General features: G+C 52.8%; 6 protein-coding genes across 6 annotated transcripts; 3 read left to right on the top strand and 3 right to left on the bottom strand.

Annotated features, from left to right (window-relative positions):
- Window positions 1-2,799: 2,799 nt before the first annotated feature.
- BZA05DRAFT_457100 (cutinase) lies at window positions 2,800-3,717 on the top strand (the record flags this gene model as incomplete). The annotated part of the gene is made up of 3 exons (XM_051487569.1): window positions 2,800-3,125; window positions 3,194-3,288; window positions 3,355-3,717. The coding sequence occupies exons 1-3, from the start codon at window positions 2,963-2,965 to the stop codon at window positions 3,715-3,717; spliced, it is 621 nt and encodes a 206-aa protein (XP_051343905.1). The 5' UTR covers window positions 2,800-2,962.
- A 3,705-nt stretch (window positions 3,718-7,422) lies between these two features.
- Window positions 7,423-8,247, top strand: BZA05DRAFT_441435 (cutinase; the record flags this gene model as incomplete). The annotated part of the gene is made up of 4 exons (XM_051486660.1): window positions 7,423-7,591; window positions 7,646-7,740; window positions 7,809-7,921; window positions 7,995-8,247. 4 exons carry the CDS (start codon window positions 7,423-7,425, stop codon window positions 8,245-8,247), a joined length of 630 nt encoding a protein of 209 aa, XP_051343904.1.
- Window positions 8,248-9,604: 1,357 nt separating this feature from the next.
- BZA05DRAFT_386146 (uncharacterized protein) lies at window positions 9,605-11,168 on the bottom strand. The gene has a single exon (XM_051482468.1). It carries the CDS (start codon window positions 10,949-10,951, stop codon window positions 9,842-9,844), a length of 1,110 nt encoding a protein of 369 aa, XP_051343903.1. The 5' UTR covers window positions 10,952-11,168; the 3' UTR covers window positions 9,605-9,841.
- Window positions 11,169-14,972: 3,804 nt separating this feature from the next.
- BZA05DRAFT_386145 (uncharacterized protein) lies at window positions 14,973-15,897 on the bottom strand. Its single transcript, XM_051482467.1, has one exon. The coding sequence runs from the start codon at window positions 15,822-15,824 to the stop codon at window positions 15,240-15,242; it is 585 nt and encodes a 194-aa protein (XP_051343902.1). The 5' UTR covers window positions 15,825-15,897; the 3' UTR covers window positions 14,973-15,239.
- A 168-nt stretch (window positions 15,898-16,065) lies between these two features.
- On the top strand, window positions 16,066-17,701 carry BZA05DRAFT_386144 (4-hydroxyphenylpyruvate dioxygenase). The gene is made up of 2 exons (XM_051482466.1): window positions 16,066-16,992; window positions 17,043-17,701. Exons 1-2 carry the CDS (start codon window positions 16,292-16,294, stop codon window positions 17,590-17,592), a joined length of 1,251 nt encoding a protein of 416 aa, XP_051343901.1. The 5' UTR covers window positions 16,066-16,291; the 3' UTR covers window positions 17,593-17,701.
- Window positions 17,702-18,531: 830 nt separating this feature from the next.
- Window positions 18,532-20,698, bottom strand: BZA05DRAFT_386134 (cytochrome P450). The gene is made up of 3 exons (XM_051482465.1): window positions 20,339-20,698; window positions 19,713-20,223; window positions 18,532-19,648 (listed from the first exon to the last, which is right to left on the bottom strand). Exons 1-3 carry the CDS (start codon window positions 20,512-20,514, stop codon window positions 18,776-18,778), a joined length of 1,560 nt encoding a protein of 519 aa, XP_051343900.1. The 5' UTR covers window positions 20,515-20,698; the 3' UTR covers window positions 18,532-18,775.
- Between the last annotated feature and the right edge of the window lie 111 nt (window positions 20,699-20,809).

Below are 20,809 nucleotides of genomic sequence, written 5' to 3'. Positions count from 1 at the left end.
ACTAAGGTACCTAGGTACTGACATTCCCAGAGTTCGATATACCTAGTTGAGTTCAGTCCGTCCGGATCCATGAATGAGACTGGACTACATTCATCACGTCCGTCCGGAGGTGTGTGCTGGACGGATTAATCTCCGGTAAAGTTGGGCAGGTGGGACTGCAGTCGGCTGCAGTCGACTCTCAAGAATGCTACATAGTACCGCGGAAAAGAAATCATAAGGCGACATTTGTATGAATACAAGAGGGAGAGCTCCTCCACGTTGCAGACCTACTTTGGGCTGTCGAAAACTATTCTAAATCCTTCTCACATAGAGCGTACATCATCTCTTTTCAATAACTCAGTCACCGAAAGGCAGATCGTGCTGAAAACAGCCTATCATGTGAATGATCTGATTCTGCTGACCGAGAGCCAGACGCTTGTGGTCCCATGGATTTAATGGTTGTCAATCTGGCACCAGACCCTCGCAGGGCTGACGATCTTTTCCAACGTTGGGGCGAGCCGCATTGTATCCCCCGGTAAGAAATCATCCTCGGTCCCTCCACAGTGTCTTATGACGTTTTTCTGCGTTGACGTGTAGGCTGAAGTTCACACAATAGCTGGAAGAGGTTCACTGCCATCTTTCGTGGGCTAAGTTCTGAAAAGATTGGAACTGTTTTTTTTTTTCTTTTCCCACTAACGGACTACTACAATGTGGCGGCTGGAAAAGATTGGAACTGTTTTTTTTTTCTTTTCCCACTAACGGACTACTACAATGTGGCGGCTGACGGCACGGACCAATTTTATCCCGTCCCCCATAAGGAACAGACCGGACCCGAATGATCCTGTCCAGTCCGTTCGGACTATATAGAACACTGGATATTCTAACAGTTGGGATTATCAGCCTTCTCGTGGGCCGTTTTACCGTTCTTCGTCCAACGTCGGTTTGCAAATTTTCATGGTTCATATCGAACGTGACTGAGTGATGGCAGCTGATGTCACATGTGAGTTGATGCGGCGGTTTCGTTTGCCAACGAACGTACAATTAATAACGACGGCACCGTGACGCGTTACATTGCGACACAGACCCGCTTGATTGCCCATAATCTCATCTGAGTGAGAAACAGTGAAGCCAGTGCACGTAGCATGAGGCGCACGCCCAGTTACGCGAACCGCGGCTTACATTAATTGCATCTCAGAACGTTTAACCGCTAAACACAACGATCTGGATACCATATGAACTTTCAGATACATAGAAATTTATCTGTTTATTACAGGGTCCTTGTGTAGGACATATCCCTCGGCGGGATCCATAATTTTCCTTCAATGATCGCGCAGGCGGATCTGTTTTCAATGCCTTAATTCTGCAGCGCAGCAAGGAAAGATCTCCAATATTAGCCAGACAGGCGGCCTTCCCCGTGCTCAAGGAGGTATTTCCGAAGCGATGTACATAAGTATTTTCGAAGAAGTCAACCTCGGCTGCGCTACGATTAGTGCGGGAGACTACTCAGTAGTTGAGCTAGAGTAGAGTGCGGAATCGCTACCCTCCCGGAACCGCCGAAGGAGGAAGTGGTCCCGTCTGCACGGTATGGAATCCACCTGATACATGCTCACTAATAGTAGACCGTATTCGTGTACATACTCGGGCGGCCGAAAAGTCTATGATCCCCCTCGCTACAATCCGTGGCTCCACCACTGTTCTATTGATCGATAAGCGGCTGGGCCACAGATCGCAGAGAGGCCCGAGGGGGGGCTTACCGAGTTTTTGGCCGGGCCCGACTCAGTAGAGCAGCGCCGAGCTTGACCCGCGGTTGCCCTCCATGCCGATGAATTTGCTCCCGAGATGGGGAACAGATGTTCGAGCTTAGCGACGTGCATCACGATTCCAGCAGAGCACGTAAGGTTTGTGGGAATACATCAGGGCGGGAACAGTGAATAGGCTCGTGTCATCCGGAGAAGCCCTGGCTTAGGCGCGAGTGCATTAGAACGACCGAGCAGGACCACCATAACCATCGGCTGTGATTGAACCCCGCATCGCCACCGGCGATTTCTGAACTGCATATGTAGATGCTATTACATGTAAAAAGATCCCCTCAAGACCAAGACGTGGTTGCAGGGTTTCTCGGCGCCGGAATACCCTCGTAATCTACGGGTTATGCGCTTATGTACCCCGCAATGCATCGTTATGTAGGATGGATGCATATCTATTTCGGCACGCAAATTTACCTTCCAGTTTAACCGTTTGTTCCTAGAGTTGAAAAGGCTTGTCGATTCTAAGTAGATGCTGGCGAGTTTTCCGAGTCGCAGGGCGTATGCTGTGTACTTTTGACTTGAAAAGTTCCTACTGTTGAGACGAAACCCCCCAAGACTCGGTTTGCGAGTGTAGTCAGTGAAAATAATCCATTGCCATCGGAGGCGGAGATAGATGCCTCTTCTGGTTGAGCGCTTACATCGCTTGTCAACCGATATGTCGCACGATCCGGTACCAGTGCCAATGGTTGCCGCGCCAAGAGTCACTGTTGTGTTGTTACATTCACAGCTCTGCGATAGATTACTCCGAGATCCTATCGACGGACCAGATTGGATCACACGCCTATAACGAGAAAAAAGAGACTACGTTTCGAGTTGGGTGGCCCTACCGGCGGCTTCCAGTACAGACGCAGGATACCCTGGTATCCATGTACCCCACCACATACGTTCCACAGTATTGGCAAGAACTTTGAAAGCAGCCCTCGGAATTGCTCTGGAAGCCCACCTAGGTTGTGGTCCTTCTCTTATCGCATCTACTAGTAGTAGGTATTCTGCCAGTTAGAGCGACATCACACGGGATGTGGGGCAAGAAGGAAATGGAGGACGAGGATATAAAGGTGTGGTTTGCGTCCCATTTTCTTCCAGACCTACATCAGCATCGGCATCCGCAACACTTTCATTCGTCACTCACGACTCTCGCATTCCTTCAAACTCTTGTCCATTCGTCCTGATCCACCATGAAGTTCCTCGTCAGCCTTGTCAGCATTGCCTTCGTGGCCACCTCTCTTGCAGCTCCCACCAAGCTGGAGGCCCGACAGCTAAGCAGCTCACGCAACGATGTTAAGAACAAGAAGTGTGCAGCAGTGACGGTCATCTATGCCCGTGGAACCACAGAGGCTGGTAAAGTCACCCTAGTGAACGGCGAAGTTCCAAGTGAGGGCAAAGTAGCTAATGCTAAGGTGATGAAGGAAACGTCGGAAGCATCGCCGGACCACCTTTCTTCACCGCGTTGGATAAAGCCGTCGGAACCACGGCTGTGCAGGGCGTCGACTACCCCGCTGATGTGAGTGGAGGCCTCCTCTTTACCACCCCCCCTCAATCGTGCTGTATTTGCTGATGGAATCTCCAGGTTGCCGGTTTCTTGGCTGGCGGCAGCAGCGACGGCGCAAAGAACATGGCTCAGTACGCTCAAACCGCCATCACAAACTGCCCGGACACCAAACTCGTCCTGTCGGGCTACAGTCAGGGCGCCCAAGTCACACGCAAGGCAGCCGCTCAACTTGGAACCGCTGAGGCCAAGGTAGTTGCGATCGTACTCTTCGGCGACCCAAACAACGGGGACTCCTGGGGCGATCTGCAGTCCAAGACGAAGACCTTCTGCGCGACCGGTGATCTTATCTGCGCTGGACAGAGTATCATCCTGGCCGCACATCTCGGTTACGGTAGCGATGCCACTGCGGCTGCGAGCTTTGTCAAGAGCCAGATCGGTTAGGTACACGAGTGATCGAGGGACGTGGGGGATCGATCAGAGGAAGGTGGAATGGTCGGGGGTGGGGACGGGGGAGGGGCAACAAAGATGCAATGGGAGCCAGAGTGCTGAATGTGTGGAAAGATTCTCTGGGTTTGTAGGGTGCTGGAACGCCTATACCGAAGAAAATATACGCTGTGCACAGCATTATCTACGGAGGAGGGCCTCTCGCGTGATTTTCGGTGCAACATAAGTCTCACCTGCAGAAGTTCACCCGTGACTACGATCTAGTTTCTAGGTCTCTCATCATTCACTGCAGCACTCAATGATGGACATGTTTGTGTACGCTTCAACCGCACTGCCGTGCCTCCTTTGTTCCCTGGGTTCCATCGGGTGACAGATGTCCCCCGGTTCGTCGGTGCCATGAATTCGTGCCACAATGTCTTCACCCAAACATTTTGATAGTCCGAGCGCCTGCAGAGTACTAGTCTACAATTGAGTTTCGCTCGGAAGTTTTATGAAACAGGAGGGTAGGCGAGGGTGGGGATTCCCGATCATCCTAATCCCTGAATTTGGCAGCTACATAATCTCGTCGCAGTCTTATGTATGTAGAGTACCTTGGCTTTATATACCCCCTGCTCATCGATGTTCGGGACTGACTCACAACCCCCGGCAATGGCCTCGGGAGGAACCTGAAACAATTCTTTCGGGCCGATCGCCTTCGCCGTTCTCTGGCCACCACACGGTGAAACGTACTAGGTAGTAAACTTCGCGCGAAATCTCACCGGGATCACGAGGCTTGATAAGCGGACCTCTACATCATCAGTATGAATCTACGTGTCTTACCGGCGGCAAAGAAGTTTCCACCATGAGGTGGCCGGGAGAGGAGCCGACCTGGGAGGTCGCAGGAGAAAGGATGTGAAAGCCAGGGAATCATGCGGAGCAAGGCAAGAGAAAAACGGCCATGGGAAGTACAAAATATGGACAATGGAAAGGAGGACTACTTCTGGCACAGGGGTTTGTGGGGCTGGGGCATCGCGACTCCATTATGAAACGACGTTGGATGTCGCAGGATACGGGCAGCGGACATCATGGGGTCTGGATGGAAAGAGGTCTAGGAGATGCGGACTCTGTGAGGGGTTCGAGGTAAAATCGAGATCCACAGGGCTATTATACTAAAGCCTCGAGGGCCTGGCCACTTGCTGCAAAGCGGGACCAGGGCTGATCGCTTTCCCGCGTTCCGAGTTTCCGTCATATTGCGAAACCAAGATAAGTAGAGTATCCCTCTACGCGCAACGTTCTTATAGGCTCTATATATATGCAGCTACGAGAAAGATTGCACCTTAATCCTCTTCCCCTACTTTATGGGCAACAAATACGTTTATACGTCAACTCCCCCCTCTCCCCGTAATTTATTGGCAACAAATGTGTTCGTACTTAGACCGCCTCCCCTTTCCATAATTTCTTATTTACGAATACGGCCGTATTTCAACTCCAAAATCTGAACACGTATATTGCGAACTGTGCATATCTCCTAATAGGACAGTTTCCTTGGTACGGAATTCCGGAAACTTGGTTTACATGCCATCGACAACATCCTGCTTGCCTCCGCTCAAAATTTCCGAAATACACCTGCAGCTCTACTACTGTCTCGCGGATACTAACATGCGGTAAATCTCAAGCGTTGGGACGATGGCTTACCGCCACGCTTGGATGTTGATCCTCGGTCAATGGCGCAGCGTTTCACGAGACCATGAAGCACACAAACGCTCACCTATTCTCAAAAGCTTTCTCTCCAATGCTTACCTATCTTAAAGGGAGGAGTCTATTCAACTACTACAGGTACCCGCATCCACCTGCCGTATAAACTGGCAGAGGTCAACGCCCGGTAATGCTTAGTGTCACATCTCCAGGTCGTCCCGATTGTATACGCATGGAGCTGCAGAATTACCATGTTTTCCGAATCTCTGGGCCGCTGTTTTTGAAGGCTTCCTGGGTGAAGCGCGGCACCCGTATTCTTCGGCGCTATGTAGGCATAGAGACAAGCATCCGCATACTTCAGAGCAGAATGGAGGTTGCTTTGACCGGGCACAATGTAAGCTAAGGCGTAAGAAGCTCGCTCGTCCGGACACACCGTTGCTACCTCGGTCGATGTCGAATGGATACAGTTGACTACCTTGGTCGCCGTGGATCACGCAGACTGACCAAACTACCGGTAGATATTCTATTTGGCTGCCCACCGCCAGTGGTGGCCGGTGGTCGCGGGGCAGAGCAGATGCCAAGTCTACCGCCTGCGATTTGGGATGAGAATCACCTTCACGCTGGGGCTGGAGCTAGAGCTTCGCTACGACTCCATACTGCATGCCTTTCAGATTGCTGTTTGGTTGGGCTTGGCCGATCTGCGAAACCAAGAGGCAGGTGATGATTTTCAGTGTTTTCATCTCACCGTTTACCCATATGGCTAGCGGCTGGCAACTCACAGACAGAATTGCCCCTGTCACGGCTTTCAGCCGGCCCGGATCCAACTCGGCGGCCTCCCGGACTTGGCGCACGGTTGAGGTTGGCCCCACGGCAATGGAATATATGACGGCCATTCCTTTCGTCTCGAACCATCCGGCTCTCACGTGTCGCCGTGGCATCACTTGGGTTTCCCGACGGCCACCAGACAAGGCCATCCGTGGACAGAGTAACTCAGGATACGTAGAGAGTTGCCTAGGTATAGTATGGTTGGACCGCTCGCTTGTTTAGAGTACGTTTGTTCATCCACCCCACTATCGATGCATCCACCCCATTATCGATGCATCCCCCGCAACTGAGTCGCGCACCTTAGAATTCCCCACACAATCTCCGCCTCCTTCTCTTAAGTACATGTGTATCTTCTATTACTTAATTAGCCAAGAGCAACCCTGTGGCCGTCGAATCGAAAGATCTAGTGTCGGTCAACTGTAGAAGGTCCGAATGTCGCCGCCGCTTCACTTGTTGCTATGAAACCGGCGGGAGTAAATGGGTATTGGCTTTGCTAACCTTGCTTCAGTGACCATCAAGTGAAGCCGACAGGCAGGAGACTTTGGTGCATTCCATGCGCCGAGAACATCATTCGGCGCAATGAATTCCGTGAATCCGGGACGACAGCCTCGAACAGCTTGGCCCACTATGCGCTGTCAGCGGATTTTTAATATTATTAATTTTCCTCATATGCTTGATACTCCGAATAGTCGATCTTATGCCGCCGCATTATTGGATAAATGTCCTCCCCCGGCCAAATCACGACTAAAGGGACTTCAGGGTTTCTTAATTATTGAGGCACTTGGTCTGCTGGAACCTTCCCCCCCCCCCCCCCCCCCCCCCCCGCCGCCGCCTCTCCTATAATCCATATTCCATTCTTCGCCTAGGTGCCCCCCCCGCTCCTCATACGAAAGCCAGAGATATCAGTGGATACTGAGATAGGATTAAAACTGCCTCGGTATTCGGTATCTCGGACTCTTATCGAAAGACGATGAAGTGAAATGAATGACACGAACGCACGATGAGGACAAAAACGAAAAAGAATAATCCGAGTATAAGAACACCCTACGTACTCCCCAGTGTTGTTGAAGCTCCACAAGCAGCAGCACAGCCTACTACCTGGAGTTCCAAGTGTCATATCAGCCTGCCATTCATTCATTTTCTATCCATCGATTGCCTGGTAGCAATAAACATTCATTCACTCCCTAAAAACTTCCAACAAATATGCACTTCCTCGCCACCCTCGGTCTTATCTTCGCGGCAACCACCGCGCTCGCCGCCCCTGCCGGGGAGCTCGAAGCCCGGCAATCACTGAGCAGCTCGCGCAACGACGTCAAGAGCCGCAAGTGTGCGCCCGTCACTGTCATCTTCGCCCGTGGCACCACCGAACTAGGTTCGTCTTCATCTCCTTTCCCCGGGGGCAACTTTGAACTAAGCCGGTGACTAGGCAACGTTGGATCTATTGCTGGTCCCCCGTTCTTTACCGCCATCGATAAGGCTGTTGGCAGTATCGCCGTCCAGGGGGTCGACTATCCCGCCGATGTGAGTTTCCCCTTTTGGGGGTCGCTTCCTTATGGGAGAAGCTTCTAATACGGGACATCACGATCCAGGTCGTCGGTTTCTTGGCTGGCGGCAGCAGCGACGGCGCAAAGAACATGGCTCAGTATGCTCAAACCGCCATCACAAACTGCCCAGACACCAAGCTTGTCATGTCCGGCTACAGGTTAGAACTCCATCCATCCATCCCAAGCTGGGCGCATCCAGATCAGTCGCTAATTCGTTCCCGGGAACGACAGTCAAGGGGCCCAAGTCGCCCGCAAGGCCGTCAACCAGCTGGGCGCTGCGCAGAGTAGTATTGGGGCCATTGTACTCTTCGGTGACCCAAACAACGGTGACTCCTGGGGTGCGCTCCAGGCCAAGACCAAGACGTTCTGCAACGTCGGGGATCTTATCTGTGCCGGAACCAGCGTGATCCTGCCGGCTCACTTGACTTACGGCTCGGATGCTACCGCCGCTGCCAATTTCGTGAAGCAGATGGTTGGTGCTTGAGAAAAAAAAGGGAGAGGGATTGGAATAGCTAGACACGGGGAAGGCCAGGTGCGTCGTCATAATATGTCACTCGATGGAATGGGAGACAAGAGGCACGTGTCAAGTGACAGCGGAGGGGAAGAGGAACTTTCATTCGTATTACTGTATTTTATAGCTATATATCGAGAAAACTTCTGGCCAGACACTGGTTACCAAAGTCGAGTGATCTAGTACGCCTAAAGCAATTCTTGGTTTTTGATGTTGTTCCATGGAATTGACTCTGGAACGAAGCTTTTTTTTCACACCGAACGATATTTTCGTTTCACTTTCGTACAGGCCCATCGCACTATCACTATAATCATTGCGGCAACATCCGTACTCTGAAACAAGATTGATTACATGATGGATTCTGTAGATCGGTCCGCAAGGGTCTGAGAGACCGGAAGCTCTTAGAAGCAATGGACCGGAGTAGAGTACATATGATGGGACGATATACCAACTTACAGCTATATTTAGAGAAATCGTATCCTCCAGGCCCAGGCCCCTCCCTTTCGGTGGTCGGAGGTTATTTTAGAAATGCGATATTATTCTCGGAGTTTTGACATCGCAGCTTTTTCGACTCAAATATCCAATGACCATTTCCAACATGAATTTATTCATGCATAAATCATCACCTATATATCATACACGAATTACCCCCGTACCCCGCCAACAGGGTTTTCGCATAGTACTGGAAGGAGTTGGCGACTAGTACTGGAGGCTTCGACTTATCGGTGCCATTTTTACAAGGGGTTTTTTGCCAATACCTCTCCAGGCCGACAAGCGGGACGAGCAAAGGATAACACACCCTGGAGAGAAAGGAGATAAAGGTTGACCGTCCATTCGATAGGTGATGAAGAAAGGGACGAAGAAGCTTCCCGGGTCCCAGCTTAAGTTGGCTCCCTCCCCGCTAGCTAACCTAACCACATCCGTTTCCTCTGCTAGCCCACCGCACTTCGCCACATCGTCACATTGCCACACTGCCACAACATCGTAGATGGTCGGAGCATGTATCCTTGTTGTCCAAATAGTTCTCCTTGCCATGGCATGTACCAGGTATTCGTCCGTATCTCGGTGATAGCTGTCAACTTAGAGGCGCGGGATGGTACCTAGGTAAGTATTAAGCACGTCGGAATTCAGCGCAGCAAAGTCATCGACCGAAAAATGACGATCATTATGGATGGTCCGTTAATGACGGTAGCCAGCTGTGGCTCGGGCGGACGACTGAGAGTCATATGCAGTTGGCGTATTGCGAGGATGGTATAGTGCATGAGGAGACCATATTCACAATGATCACCGATGTGGGTTTCATACGTTATGTAAATAGCTGGCTCTTTGCATAGGTACTTATGTATTATGATGTATGTAGGTATGTATGTAAGTACTTAATGTAGTTACATAGGCAAATTGTTTGTCCCAAATAAAACCTATCAACAGCCCTGGGCCTGTTGTATGCTAAATCCCTTTCTCCCCCCATCTCCTCCCGCAAATATGTATTACTGAGTCCCTCTCGCATCCCCCATTTTCCTCCTGCATCCTAGCTCTCATCCGCCAACCTTTGCTTCCAAGAGAACTACTACACCATCTGCAGCACAACATCATCGACTATCATATCCCTTGTCACTGCAGTAGGGCCCGAAAACTGAATCCCAAAGAGGGCCGCGCCACTCCCCGCCAAAGGTGCTGTCCAGGTCCCAGTGACCTCAGTCCAGGCCATCACCGGAGCGGTTGTCCTGGCTACCAAATTCCCATTGATGACGAAAGTCGCGATCATTTGAGAGGTGGCGCTTAGTTGGCGCGTCCACGCACTGAAGCGGTATGTGGCACCGGGACACACGGCGATCGCTTGACGGATCATATGGACACCGTTGATTGACGCGGGTAGAGAAGACCAGAGCACGAGGATGCCGCTGCGGGCATTTGAGTCGGACGCCCGTCGCAACGTACCACCGGCAGTACTAGTCGAGAAGTCCCAGTACTCTGCTAGTTTATCGAAGCCGGGGTCTCTCAGTGGAGATGTGTTAGTGCATTGGGCCGCGGATTCGGAGGTGGTAGTAACGGTGGTGGTTTCCGTGGCAGTCGTGGTGAACGAGGAGACGGATGTTTCAGTTGCCGTCAACGCCGTAGTCTCGGTGGCTGTGTCGGTGACCGTGGCCGTGTCGGTGATCGTGGCGGTGTCGGTAACCGTAGCGGATTCCGTGATGGTGGAAGCAGACTGGGTTACCGTAATGGACTCGGTGTCGGTAACCGTAGCGGATTCCGTGATGGTAGAAGCAGACTGGGTCACTGTAACCGACTCGGTGGCGGTTGCGGTGACCGAGATGGATTCGGTTTCGGTCGCGGTCAGATGCTCCGTGCGGGTGATCTGCTGTGTCTGCGTCACCTCCACCGTCGTCGCCGGTTTCACTACCGTGCTGGTGTGGGTGACTGTGATTGCGCCTCCTGTTACCGTCCTCGTTGTCGGAACTGTAACCGTGACGGTACGGCCCGGGCCTTGGCCGTAGCGAGTGACGGTAGTAGTGGCATATCGGGTGTTCACCACCGTCTTTGCTGGCGCATGCCTCGTGACAGTGACGGTACGGTAGCTGATACGAGGATTGTCGTGGTTCGGTCGGGGGGATGCGAGTGCTGTCGTTGCGAGCAGCGACAGCAGAAGTGCTGGTAGGAGGGCGGAGAAGTGATGCATCTTCGAATCCCTTGGATAGGCTGAGAATGAACTAGGTATATCTTCTGTAACCCAAGACCTGACAACTCTGAAGGAGGAGGAGGTGGTGGAGAACGAATCGATGTGCCTTGAGTGATGAAGAAAGTTCCATATCCAAGGCCGCAGTGCTGAATATATAATACTCGTTGTAACCACAAACTCAGATCGGTGCTTTGAGCCCCTCAATGATGATCTCACCATATGGACGCGGTACTTTTACGCCTTGCCGCGTTATGGAATAGCCCTATGGCAGCGAACCGAACTGCCTCCATGGATTTTGTGGCAAACTCGCGTAGTTGATTGGCTCCAATTAGCGAAGCGAGTAGCGTCAGGGATTTTTGATCTGGACAACAGACCGATACGGTAACGCGATAGTATCAGCGACCGGGGGACAACAGCGGGTTTCACAGATTTGCAGGCGTCGGAACTACGAGCTCCCATGCCGCTGACCTTTGTGTAGGTACCTCCTTACTAGTCAACGAGCAGGAAAAGGGGAAACCTTCAGGATTTCAGCTGAGAATTTTCAGAAGAAGCGAAGCGACAAGCAGTGCGGATATTCGTAGTAACTACTCCCTACTCTAGTAGAGTACAATACATACGGGACCACCGGAACCCCCACCAAAGTGCCCCAAGCACGTAATTAGGTAACTACATAGGTACAGCATTAACTACTACCGCATCCGTGATGCAGGTACACACCTCCTTAAAATCCTTCCCGCAAACCACCTTGAACGACAAGACGGCATCTTCTTGGGTTGCGGGAGCTTAAAACCCATACTATGGAGTTACCAAGTGCTCGGTTGGTTGGAGGTACATACCTACTATACATATTGCCCTCATAGACTGACCGAACGTGAACATCTGGCCAACTTCTACAATCGTTGAGCACCTGGAGCAAGTATGTGCATACCAATGGACCTGACGAAGGATTATGAGAGTAATGTTTGGTTTGTTTGATCGCAACAGCAACTTTAAGCCTTGATTTCTTCTCCAAATCCGCAGTCATCACGGTACTGCATGGTCCCATCCGACAACGATGCGAACAGCTGAACTCTGCAGTCATATCAGCCACACTAAAGTATCTACTGGTACCTATATTAGTGCCTAGCCCGGTCGGAAACATTCGCCATCGCATTCCGATCTTTCGCATACCTAGCTAAAGGGATTCTACATCTAGATATCCCCTATTGACCCCGCCTGATTTATTTGTGGCGAGGGCAGCTGAGGATTTGGTGGTGTGGGTTTGTGGCTCGTGATTTATAGTAGCGTCTTTCGCATAATTTAGCTTCTCTCAGAGAGATGTACTCTATATAGAGTAGAGTACTCTAGATTTCTCTCCTCGCCGGTGGAGATTGCGGCTAGTTAAGACCGTAGGGAGATACAAGGGAAACGGCCTGCGTTCCTCGCATGATAGACCGGTCTGGACTGCGCCGGTCCAGTCCCGTCCACGGATACATGTAGATGAGAACTGATGACGGCAGCCCCCGCAGTCCGTCTATACAAGCATCAATAGATACCGGTCAGCATCGACCGCGGACCGCAGCTGACTACTATAGGGTAGATCGTTTTAATGGGAAGATGGATATGTACGGTTCAGCCCAACCCGAGCGGCAGGGCACTTCCCGGCCAAGCTCAGTTCACACGCAGGTACCAGAAACTACCGACTGGGCTGTGAGATGGGGACAGCACCCGGAGGCAAGAATCTATAGCGATACTCAAATTCCGGTTCAGAGCCGTGGCGCAAACATCAGCTATTGTGGCGATGTAAAGTATCAAATCTGCGAATGTTACAAGGAAAGACTCAAGAACAATGGCCGCCTTCCATGCCCGTAGTGCTACCACAGACTCCTTCCGTTACTCTCCCTCGAATCTCCCTAAAAGCCGTAAACCCTCCCACCCCTTTGTTGAACCGAATCACTGAGCGCAGTTGTCTTCGTTTTTGAGATCGCTAGAGTTATACTTAACGGTATTGAAGGCAACTGCAGATATCGCGTTTAGCTGACCTCATGCTTAACCCCTCCACGGGTCGGCTATAAATGTACTGGGTATAGACTTCGCTTCAAACCATAAAACTTCAGCTGGTGAACTCAGATTAACGCCCGCGATACTGGGATTAGGTATAACCTTCTAGGAAATCGCCGAAGGCGCAATGGGCTAGGTGGAGCATCAACACAGGAATCAGTACCTGCAGGAATCACGAGGTACCTGCAGATATCAGCATGTACCTGCAGGAACGCCACCGCAAGTCCGCGGTCGCCTCGGTTCCGTCCAGAGACCCGCCCCAAGATTTGGGCCCAGGTCTGACGGGCTCCTCGCCAACTCCTCTCCAGGCCGATAGGCGTTCGGACGAGAAATTGCGCACACACAGAGGAGGGAGCAGAGATGGGAGGTTGAGACCTCGAGGGAGGGGTGGTTTCTGGAATTTGGGAAATCCGGTGATATCTCCTCGAGGTATTCTTTGTCTAGCGATGCGGGCAACTCGGAATCCGGAAGAACGTATCATAGGGTCCTACTCGAGAGTTCCAGCAACGAGTCTTCCGTCCGATGACACAAGGAAGCAGTTCCGCGAGGTAGCTCGGGGTACAAAAACTGCGGACGTTCGTGTGGGCAACTGGATGGGTGCTACCTCCTTGCTCACACTTGACGAGAATGTAGGCGGGCGCTTGCAAGACAAACGACTCGACTTCCCAGGTTGCGGCGGTAGTGGTAGTACTACCAGCCAGTTTGACTCCTGTTGGAATATTTGGGTAGACAAGAAGAGATAATTCATTCGATGCAGAAGAAAAGAAGGGCCTATCGTCCGCGGCGAGGCCTTTCTTTGAAACTAAGGTGCCGCTTAAAATTGGCCGCCGCCGCGTAATCATATACTCGTAGACAATCCGTCGCGGCCGTCGAGACTTGGTCTCGATCTTCAACCGCGAAACCTTATTGGCGCCGACGTCTCCGGGCAACCAAAGTTTGACAACTCCATGTGTCAATACGCTGCTTTTCACAAGGGTAGGAACCAGATGACTTCCTAGGGAAACGAACGGGTGCGGGCAGACAGCTCACGGGTTAATCTCGAGAGGTGCCCGCTATTCTTGTCACCCACACCCGAAGATGATGGTCCTAGGGCTTTTCTTTTCAAATATGAAGGGGAGTAGCGAGAGAGAATGAGTGAATGAGATAGAAGTATCAAGAGAGAGAACGTAGTGGCGAGAGAGAAAAGTATTTCCTCGCGATGTCTCAGGCGAGTACTCGCACTCGTTCGATGAGCACACATAGAGTAGGGGGCGAAGATGGAGGGTTGATCGTCTACCTATTCGATAGATGATGGTCAAGAAAGAAGAAGAAGGAGAAGGAAAAGAAGGAAAAGAAGAAATCCCGCTATGCCCACCAATGGCGATGCGCACCACTAACCTAACGATATCCGTTTTCTCGCGCCGACAGCTCCTCCATCGCTCACCACAGTAAGCTTGCCAGAGAATTCCCAAAGAACGATTCCCCGTCGATACGTTTCTGCGGCATAGACATGTACAATATATGTAGATACATTGTAGGCGTGAGGGTGCAGCTAGAAGAGGAGGTATAAGACATGCCAAAAGAGAACTAGGATCACCGATGATCCGCGGGATATCGCCAGGACTGCGCGGTCAGCCAAGTGCGCGGTCAGCCAGACGGACATCCCAGAACGAGGCATGAAATGCAGTCTGCGGAGCTCCCTAGGTATCGTCTTCGTGATTGGAGAGTAGGAGGATCACCGGCAACAATGCAGGATTTGGCGTTTAATCCGATTTCGTGAGTGTTCGGAAGAGGACAGAGAAAGGACTTTCAAACGAACTCATCTGTGATGGTGATTTCGGTTTCCTTTGCTCTGATGGAGTGGGGAGTTGGGACAAGGTGCTGCTTGTGGTTTATGCAGTTTTTTTTGGTGACGGGGTTGTGGCGATGCCATGGCCCATTGTGGTTGACGGTTCGAACTATAGTTGATGAAGGTAGTAGGCCGAGGACGAGGTAATCCAATCCAATCCCACGATTCCGCCTTCTTCGCTTGCTACGGATTAACTTGGATTACATATTGGTCAGAGTTATGAGAGGTTACCGAGCATTACGCATTCAGTTATCATTGCGGCCAGTGAGAACATTCCAACGTGACATCTCATGACCGGCCCTCCCAAAAACGGACAACCGTCTCCTCTATTACCATCTCTATATACAATCACACACACTCCGCACACCTAACGCGGTATCTTCCAACCCAAAACGAAAACCAGTCCTTGCGTTCTACCTTCTACCCCGCCATCTCCTTCCTCATCGCCTCCTTCACAATCGCGCCACACAGCCTGGCGACAGGATTAAACTTAACAGCCATCATCTTCGCGACCTCGCCGCCATACCTCGCGCCGGCCTGAAACACTTCCCCGGCCTCCTCCTCCCGCCCCTCGCTCAGCAGCACCGCGCCCAGCTGCGTATACGAATTACTCAGCACTTTTGCCTGCAGCGGTGAAACGGCGTCGATACTCCGCGCAGGGCGAGCGAGGGTAATCGCTGTGCGTAGGTCCGCTGTTATCTCGGTGGAAGAGTGCGAGAGGATCCGGAGTAGCTGCGCGCGGTTGTTGTAGGCGCTGGCGTATTGCGGGTATGTGGTGATCAGGGAGGAGAGGATGGTGAGCGCCTCGGCTGGGGATGCTTCCGCGAGGGAGATGGCTTGTCGCTCCAAGGTTTGCAGGAGTGGGAGGACGGCGGATGGGTAGTGTGGGTCTGGCGGTAGTGAGGGGGATATGGTCCCGGTGGTGGATGAGGGTGAGGACTCGGGGTCGAAGAGGAGCGAGAGCGTGTTGCTGTCGTGGAGGGAGAGGGTTGCTGCTGTTGTCATTGTGTCTGTGGTTTGATATGGGAAGGGATTTGGAGGAGCACCGGGGAATGGAGGGGTACCTGTATCTCTCGAGCGCTCGCGTCTAGAGAAGGTCCAGGCTACACTATATTTGCCCGGCAAGCCACGGGATCTGCTTGCGCGTCTGGACGGTGCGTTACGACGTCATCCGGTGCAAGCCGAGGGTGGCCGGCGGTAAGCGTCGGCTTGAGATGGCAAGATAGGAATGGAGGTGAGAGCTATGCTTATCATCATCAAGTCGGACGAGATGACCTACCGGTCCAGCAAGAGACCGTGAATGGCGGGGAAAGATGGTATCAGGTATCCGAGCGATGAGGGACGTGAATGAAGATATATTGACTCCTTCCTCGCCTCCCCCAACGTCGCCCCGATTTTACTTCCATCAATATCGAGACACTGCTTGACCATCCATTCAGTCTCAAACGTTCCCGAATTACCGCACGATAACCATGCCTCCAGTAGCACTCTCCTCCTCCCCTCCACGGGAACCCAGCATCCTCGCCTCGAACGGGCAGACATATGCGCTGAGCGGCGTCGTCTCCGCCCACGCCAACCCAACCGACAACTCCTACCGCGGCTACGACCACGTCCACTGGTGGGTCGGCAACGCAAAGCAAGCAGCCGCGTACTACAGCACGCTGTTCGGCTTCCGGTCACTAGCTTACAAAGGTCTCGAGACCGGCTCTCGATGTTTCGCCTCGCACGCGATCTCGAACGGCCACGTCACGTTCGTGCTCACGTCGCCGCTGCGGTCCCCCAGCGCCGAGGACATCAGCGACGAAGACCGCGTGCTGCTAAGGGAGATGAATGCCCACCTGGCTGCCCACGGCGACGCGGTCAAGGACGTCGCGTTCGAGGTCGACGATGTAAACGCTGTGTACAGCGAGGCCGTGGCGAACGGCGCAGTGGGACTGAGTGCGCCGAGAATCGAGAGTGATAAAGACGGCGAGGTAGTAATGGCGACAGTAAAGACGTACGGAGACACCACGCACACATTGGTGGAACGGAGGGGGTACCGCGGCCCGTTCCTCCCTGGATACCGAAAGTCGACGAGGACGGTGCCGTCGCTCCTGCCTGAAGTCAAATTGGAGGCAATCGATCACTGCGTCGGAAACCAGGACTGGGGCGAGATGGAGGATGCATGCGACTAGTAAGCAACCCATTCCCTGCCGTTCGTTCATCCACTGACCCGTCTTTCAGCTACGAAAAAGCGCTCGGCTTCCACCGCTTCTGGAGCGTCGACGACAAAGACATCTGCACTGACTTCTCGGCTTTGAAGTCAGTAGTGATGGCGTCACCAAACGAGCTCGTAAAGATGCCTATCAACGAGCCAGCGCACGGAAAGCGCAAGTCACAGATCGAAGAGTACATCGACTTCTTTGGCGGGGCGGGAGTGCAGCACATCGCGCTGCGGACGACGGACATCATCTCGGCGGTGACGAACCTCAAGGCGCGCGGCGTCGAGTTTATCAGCGTGCCGGATACGTACTATGAGGCGATGCGGAAACGGCTGGCTATGAGTAAACTCAAGGTGCTCGAGGACTTTGAGACGCTCGAGAGACTGAATATCCTCCTCGACTTTGACGAGGGCGGGTATCTCCTCCAGCTGTTCACGAAGCCGCTGATGGATCGCCCCACTGTCTTTATCGAGATCATTCAGCGGAACAACTTCTCCGGCTTCGGCGCGGGGAATTTCAGGAGTCTCTTTGAAGCGATTGAGAGGGAGCAGGCCATGCGGGGGAATCTGTAGAACAGGAACCACATGATCCAGGTTGTTTCTTTTTTATTCTCTTTGTTTGATATTATTCCGAGCAGGCTTTGTTCTTTTTTTCGGTTTTCTTTTTCGGATTTCTTTTTCGGATTTCTTTTTCGGATTTCTTTTTCGGATTTTTTTTTTTTGGGAGATATCGGGAATGTTGTTAGTCTAGGTATTGGTTCGAGCGCATGACAGACGGAAGAATTCATCTGTTCTTGTTCACGGTTCACAATCAACTTTCCAAGTGATGACATGATCGCCCATGATGTTATGGCTGCTGTGAGCCTGCGATATAAGATGCGTGAGATGGGGCAAGGCTTAATTTAGATCCGGCCGACGAGAACGTTCAACACCGAGCGAACTCTCGTGCGACAGCACTCACTCAACTCCACCCCACTCCAGATCATATGTTTACTCCACCTACATACCCTACTCACGGAAAAGCCATGCACGTTCGTCCGAACCTCGCACCTATTTTTTCTCACACACAGAATGATCTCCACGCGACGCGACTCCCGCACATCTCTAAACCATATCAATTCTCATAGTACTCCACTCCACCTATGTAGGCACATACTCACGGAAAAGCTATGCACATTTGTCCGAACATCCTCTCTTTACTCCCCTCCCCTCTTCACTTTGAAAGAACTCCACGTCCCGGAACACTCTCATCCGCCCGTCCGAATAGAGTGTTGAATAACAATCCGCGTAGTCGGCATGCGACGTCATAAATGGGCCATGGGCACATCCTGGCGACCCCACAGTTGAGAGGGAGAAGCCGACGGTAGCCGCGCCGCGAAGGGGCGTGCGCCGCACGTGCCACGAGCGGACGTGGAAGGGCCCGTGCTTTCTGCGCGGGGGAAGAAGCAACGGCCTGCAACGGCTTGCATCCCCCTGGCTACAGCTGAACCACGCATAGGTATCCGTCCTCATCCATGGGTCGAGAGTTGAGTTGATCTCAGCCAGACACAGTTCAGGATATTGTGCAAGATGGAATATAAATTGCTGCCCAGATACATAAAAACTCAACCAACGTTCCTCATAAAAATGCTATCGTTGAAAAGACAAGAAAAAGAACCAGAAAAAGAACATGCAGATGATAATCAAAGCCCAAAAGTCCATCCATGTAACCCCCCCAAACCCCAATTGTCCCAGAAAACAGAATGAAAAAGACTCACTACGCACGCTCCCTCGGCGTAATCGCCACAATCGGCCCCTCCTTTTTGCTCGTAAAGTGATCCATCAGCCTATACTCTCCCTCCCTAGCCGCGAAGCCCTCGCGCCAGCACTCAGCCTTGCCCTCGGTGACGATCTGCTTCATCTCGAAGCTCCAGACCAGCTTTGCGATCGCGAGTCGCAGCTCCATGTACGCGACACTCTTTCCGATGCAGCCGCGCGCGCCGAGCGAGAACGGATTGAACGCTGAGCGCGCGATCTCGAGCTGCTCCTCGTCGCCGTGCATCCAGCGCTCGGGACGGTACTCGAACGGCTCCGGGTAGTATTCCGGGTTGTGGTGGATGGTGTAGATGGGGACGCCGACGCCGGTGCCCTCGGGGATGTCGAGACCGTCGATCTTGCACGCCGAGATGACTTCCCTGGGCAGGAGACCGGGAACGGGAGGGGAAACGCGCATGGCCTCGTCGACGCACGCCTTGAGGTAGTGGCAGTCGGCCAGTTCCTTGCCGGTGACGATGTCCTCGGGTGAGGCGAAGGTCGATCGGATCTCGGCTTGGAGCTTGGCGAGCTTGTCGGGGTTGCGGCAAAGGTGGAAGACGGTCGACGAGAGCGCGGTGGCGGTGGTGTCGGAGCCGGCGATCATCAGGACATTGGCCTCACCCCAAAGCTCCTTGGTCGAGAAGCCCTTGCCGGTCTCGGAGTCCTTGGCGTTGAGGAGGTAGTAGAAGAAGTCCTTCTTCGCCGAGTGGTCCATCTTCATTCGCTCGTTGGCGCAGGCTCGCGAATGCTCAATGAAGCGCCAGCGGTCACGAGCAATGGTGGGGAAGAGAAAACGGCCCAAGCCCATCCGTCTGATGGGGAGATAGTTTCCGCACTGCAAAAAGTAGACAGTCAGTGGCTGCTCTTCAACTTCAAGGCGGGGGGATGCATGAACTTACGATGTAATGGTTGTGCGTAGCCTTGCTGATCAAGTCCGTCACGAAGCGTTGGGTCTCATCCTTCAACATGCCAAAGGACTTTCCGAAACAAAGATCACCCATGACATCGAAAGTAAACCACGAGAAGCGTTCTCCTATATCAACACCCTTGGCACCATCCCTGCGGAAACCCTCGAGGAGCGTATCGACGGCATCCATCACAGCACCCTCCATACTCTTCAAGGCGGCCTCGCTGAAGGCGACCGAGAGCACACGCCGCTTGAAGCCATGCTCCAGCTTCGAGATGGCATTGTGGGTGTTGTGCACGCCCTTGACGGCGGGGTATGCGGAGTAGAACTGGCCCTTCTGGATGTGGCGCGAGACGTTCGAGTGGCCGTAGATGCTCTTGAGGGCCGTGGCGGTGTTGAAGCTGAGCATGTTGGGAGCGACGCGGACCACGGGACCGTACTTCCGGTGCGCCTCGTAGAGATCCATGTAGCGATCGCCCTTGAAGGCATGCCAGGCAGTGTTCCTGTCACCATTCGGCCGAGTCAGCGATCCGGCAATACGGCAAGCAACCACCACTCTGCGGCAATTCGGCAGGAAACCTCAATATATCAAAAACAGGGCAGAAGCGGGGGACATACCAGTCGGTGATCTTTGCGAGGAAAGGGCCCGGATACTTTGCGAGCGGGTGGAAGACGAGCCGATACACGACGAGAGTGACGAGGTAGACTGCACCGAGGAGGAAAGCATTGCGTAGCAGCGTCACGACGTCGACGGTGGTCGGACGTGCGATGGGTATGTCGGAGAGGACGCCCATTGTTGCAGTGGCACTGCGAGCAGAGACACTGGTATCAAGGTATACTAGCTGTGGGGGGGGGGGGGGGGGGGGGATGTTGAGATATCCGATTTGCTTGCTGTGGGGGGGTGGTGGGACCGCGAAGGAGGACTCGACTGATGATGAAGCAGAAGGAAGGACAATGGAAGAAGGAAGCTGGGCGGGTTTTATCTTTTTGCAGACCGAAGACCGAAGAGAGACAGACTTCCCGACTGACCAATGTACACGGTTCGTCCGAGTGGCTGGGAAGGGTTTCGCCCGGCTGGGCCAGACGCAC

This window comes from Tricharina praecox (genome assembly GCF_024521635.1).
Source record: "Tricharina praecox strain CBS 144465 chromosome Unknown BZA05scaffold_2, whole genome shotgun sequence".
NCBI classification, from domain to species: Eukaryota; Fungi; Ascomycota; class Pezizomycetes; order Pezizales; family Pyronemataceae; genus Tricharina; species Tricharina praecox.
Note: the sequence above shows the minus strand (reverse complement) of the source record. Positions and strands in the feature narration are given on the sequence as shown.

What these genes read in the sequence shown, in the direction of transcription:
- BZA05DRAFT_386144 (XM_051482466.1), top strand. Translation starts at nt 16,292, where the DNA reads ATGCCTCCAGTAGCACTCTCCTCCTCCCCTCCACGGGAACCCAGCATC. An exon ending in ATGGAGGATGCATGCGACTA is followed by an intron (nt 16,993 to 17,042) that starts GTAAGCAACCCA and finishes CCCGTCTTTCAG; the next exon opens with CTACGAAAAAGCGCTCGGCT.
- BZA05DRAFT_386134 (XM_051482465.1), bottom strand. Translation starts at nt 20,514, where the DNA reads ATGGGCGTCCTCTCCGACATACCCATCGCACGTCCGACCACCGTCGAC. An exon ending in CTCGCAAAGATCACCGACTG is followed by an intron (nt 20,224 to 20,338) that starts GTATGTCCCCCG and finishes GAATGGTGACAG; the next exon opens with GAACACTGCCTGGCATGCCT. An exon ending in CTACGCACAACCATTACATC is followed by an intron (nt 19,649 to 19,712) that starts GTAAGTTCATGC and finishes TACTTTTTGCAG; the next exon opens with TGCGGAAACTATCTCCCCAT.
- BZA05DRAFT_386146 (XM_051482468.1), bottom strand. Translation starts at nt 10,951, where the DNA reads ATGCATCACTTCTCCGCCCTCCTACCAGCACTTCTGCTGTCGCTGCTC.
- BZA05DRAFT_386145 (XM_051482467.1), bottom strand. Translation starts at nt 15,824, where the DNA reads ATGACAACAGCAGCAACCCTCTCCCTCCACGACAGCAACACGCTCTCG.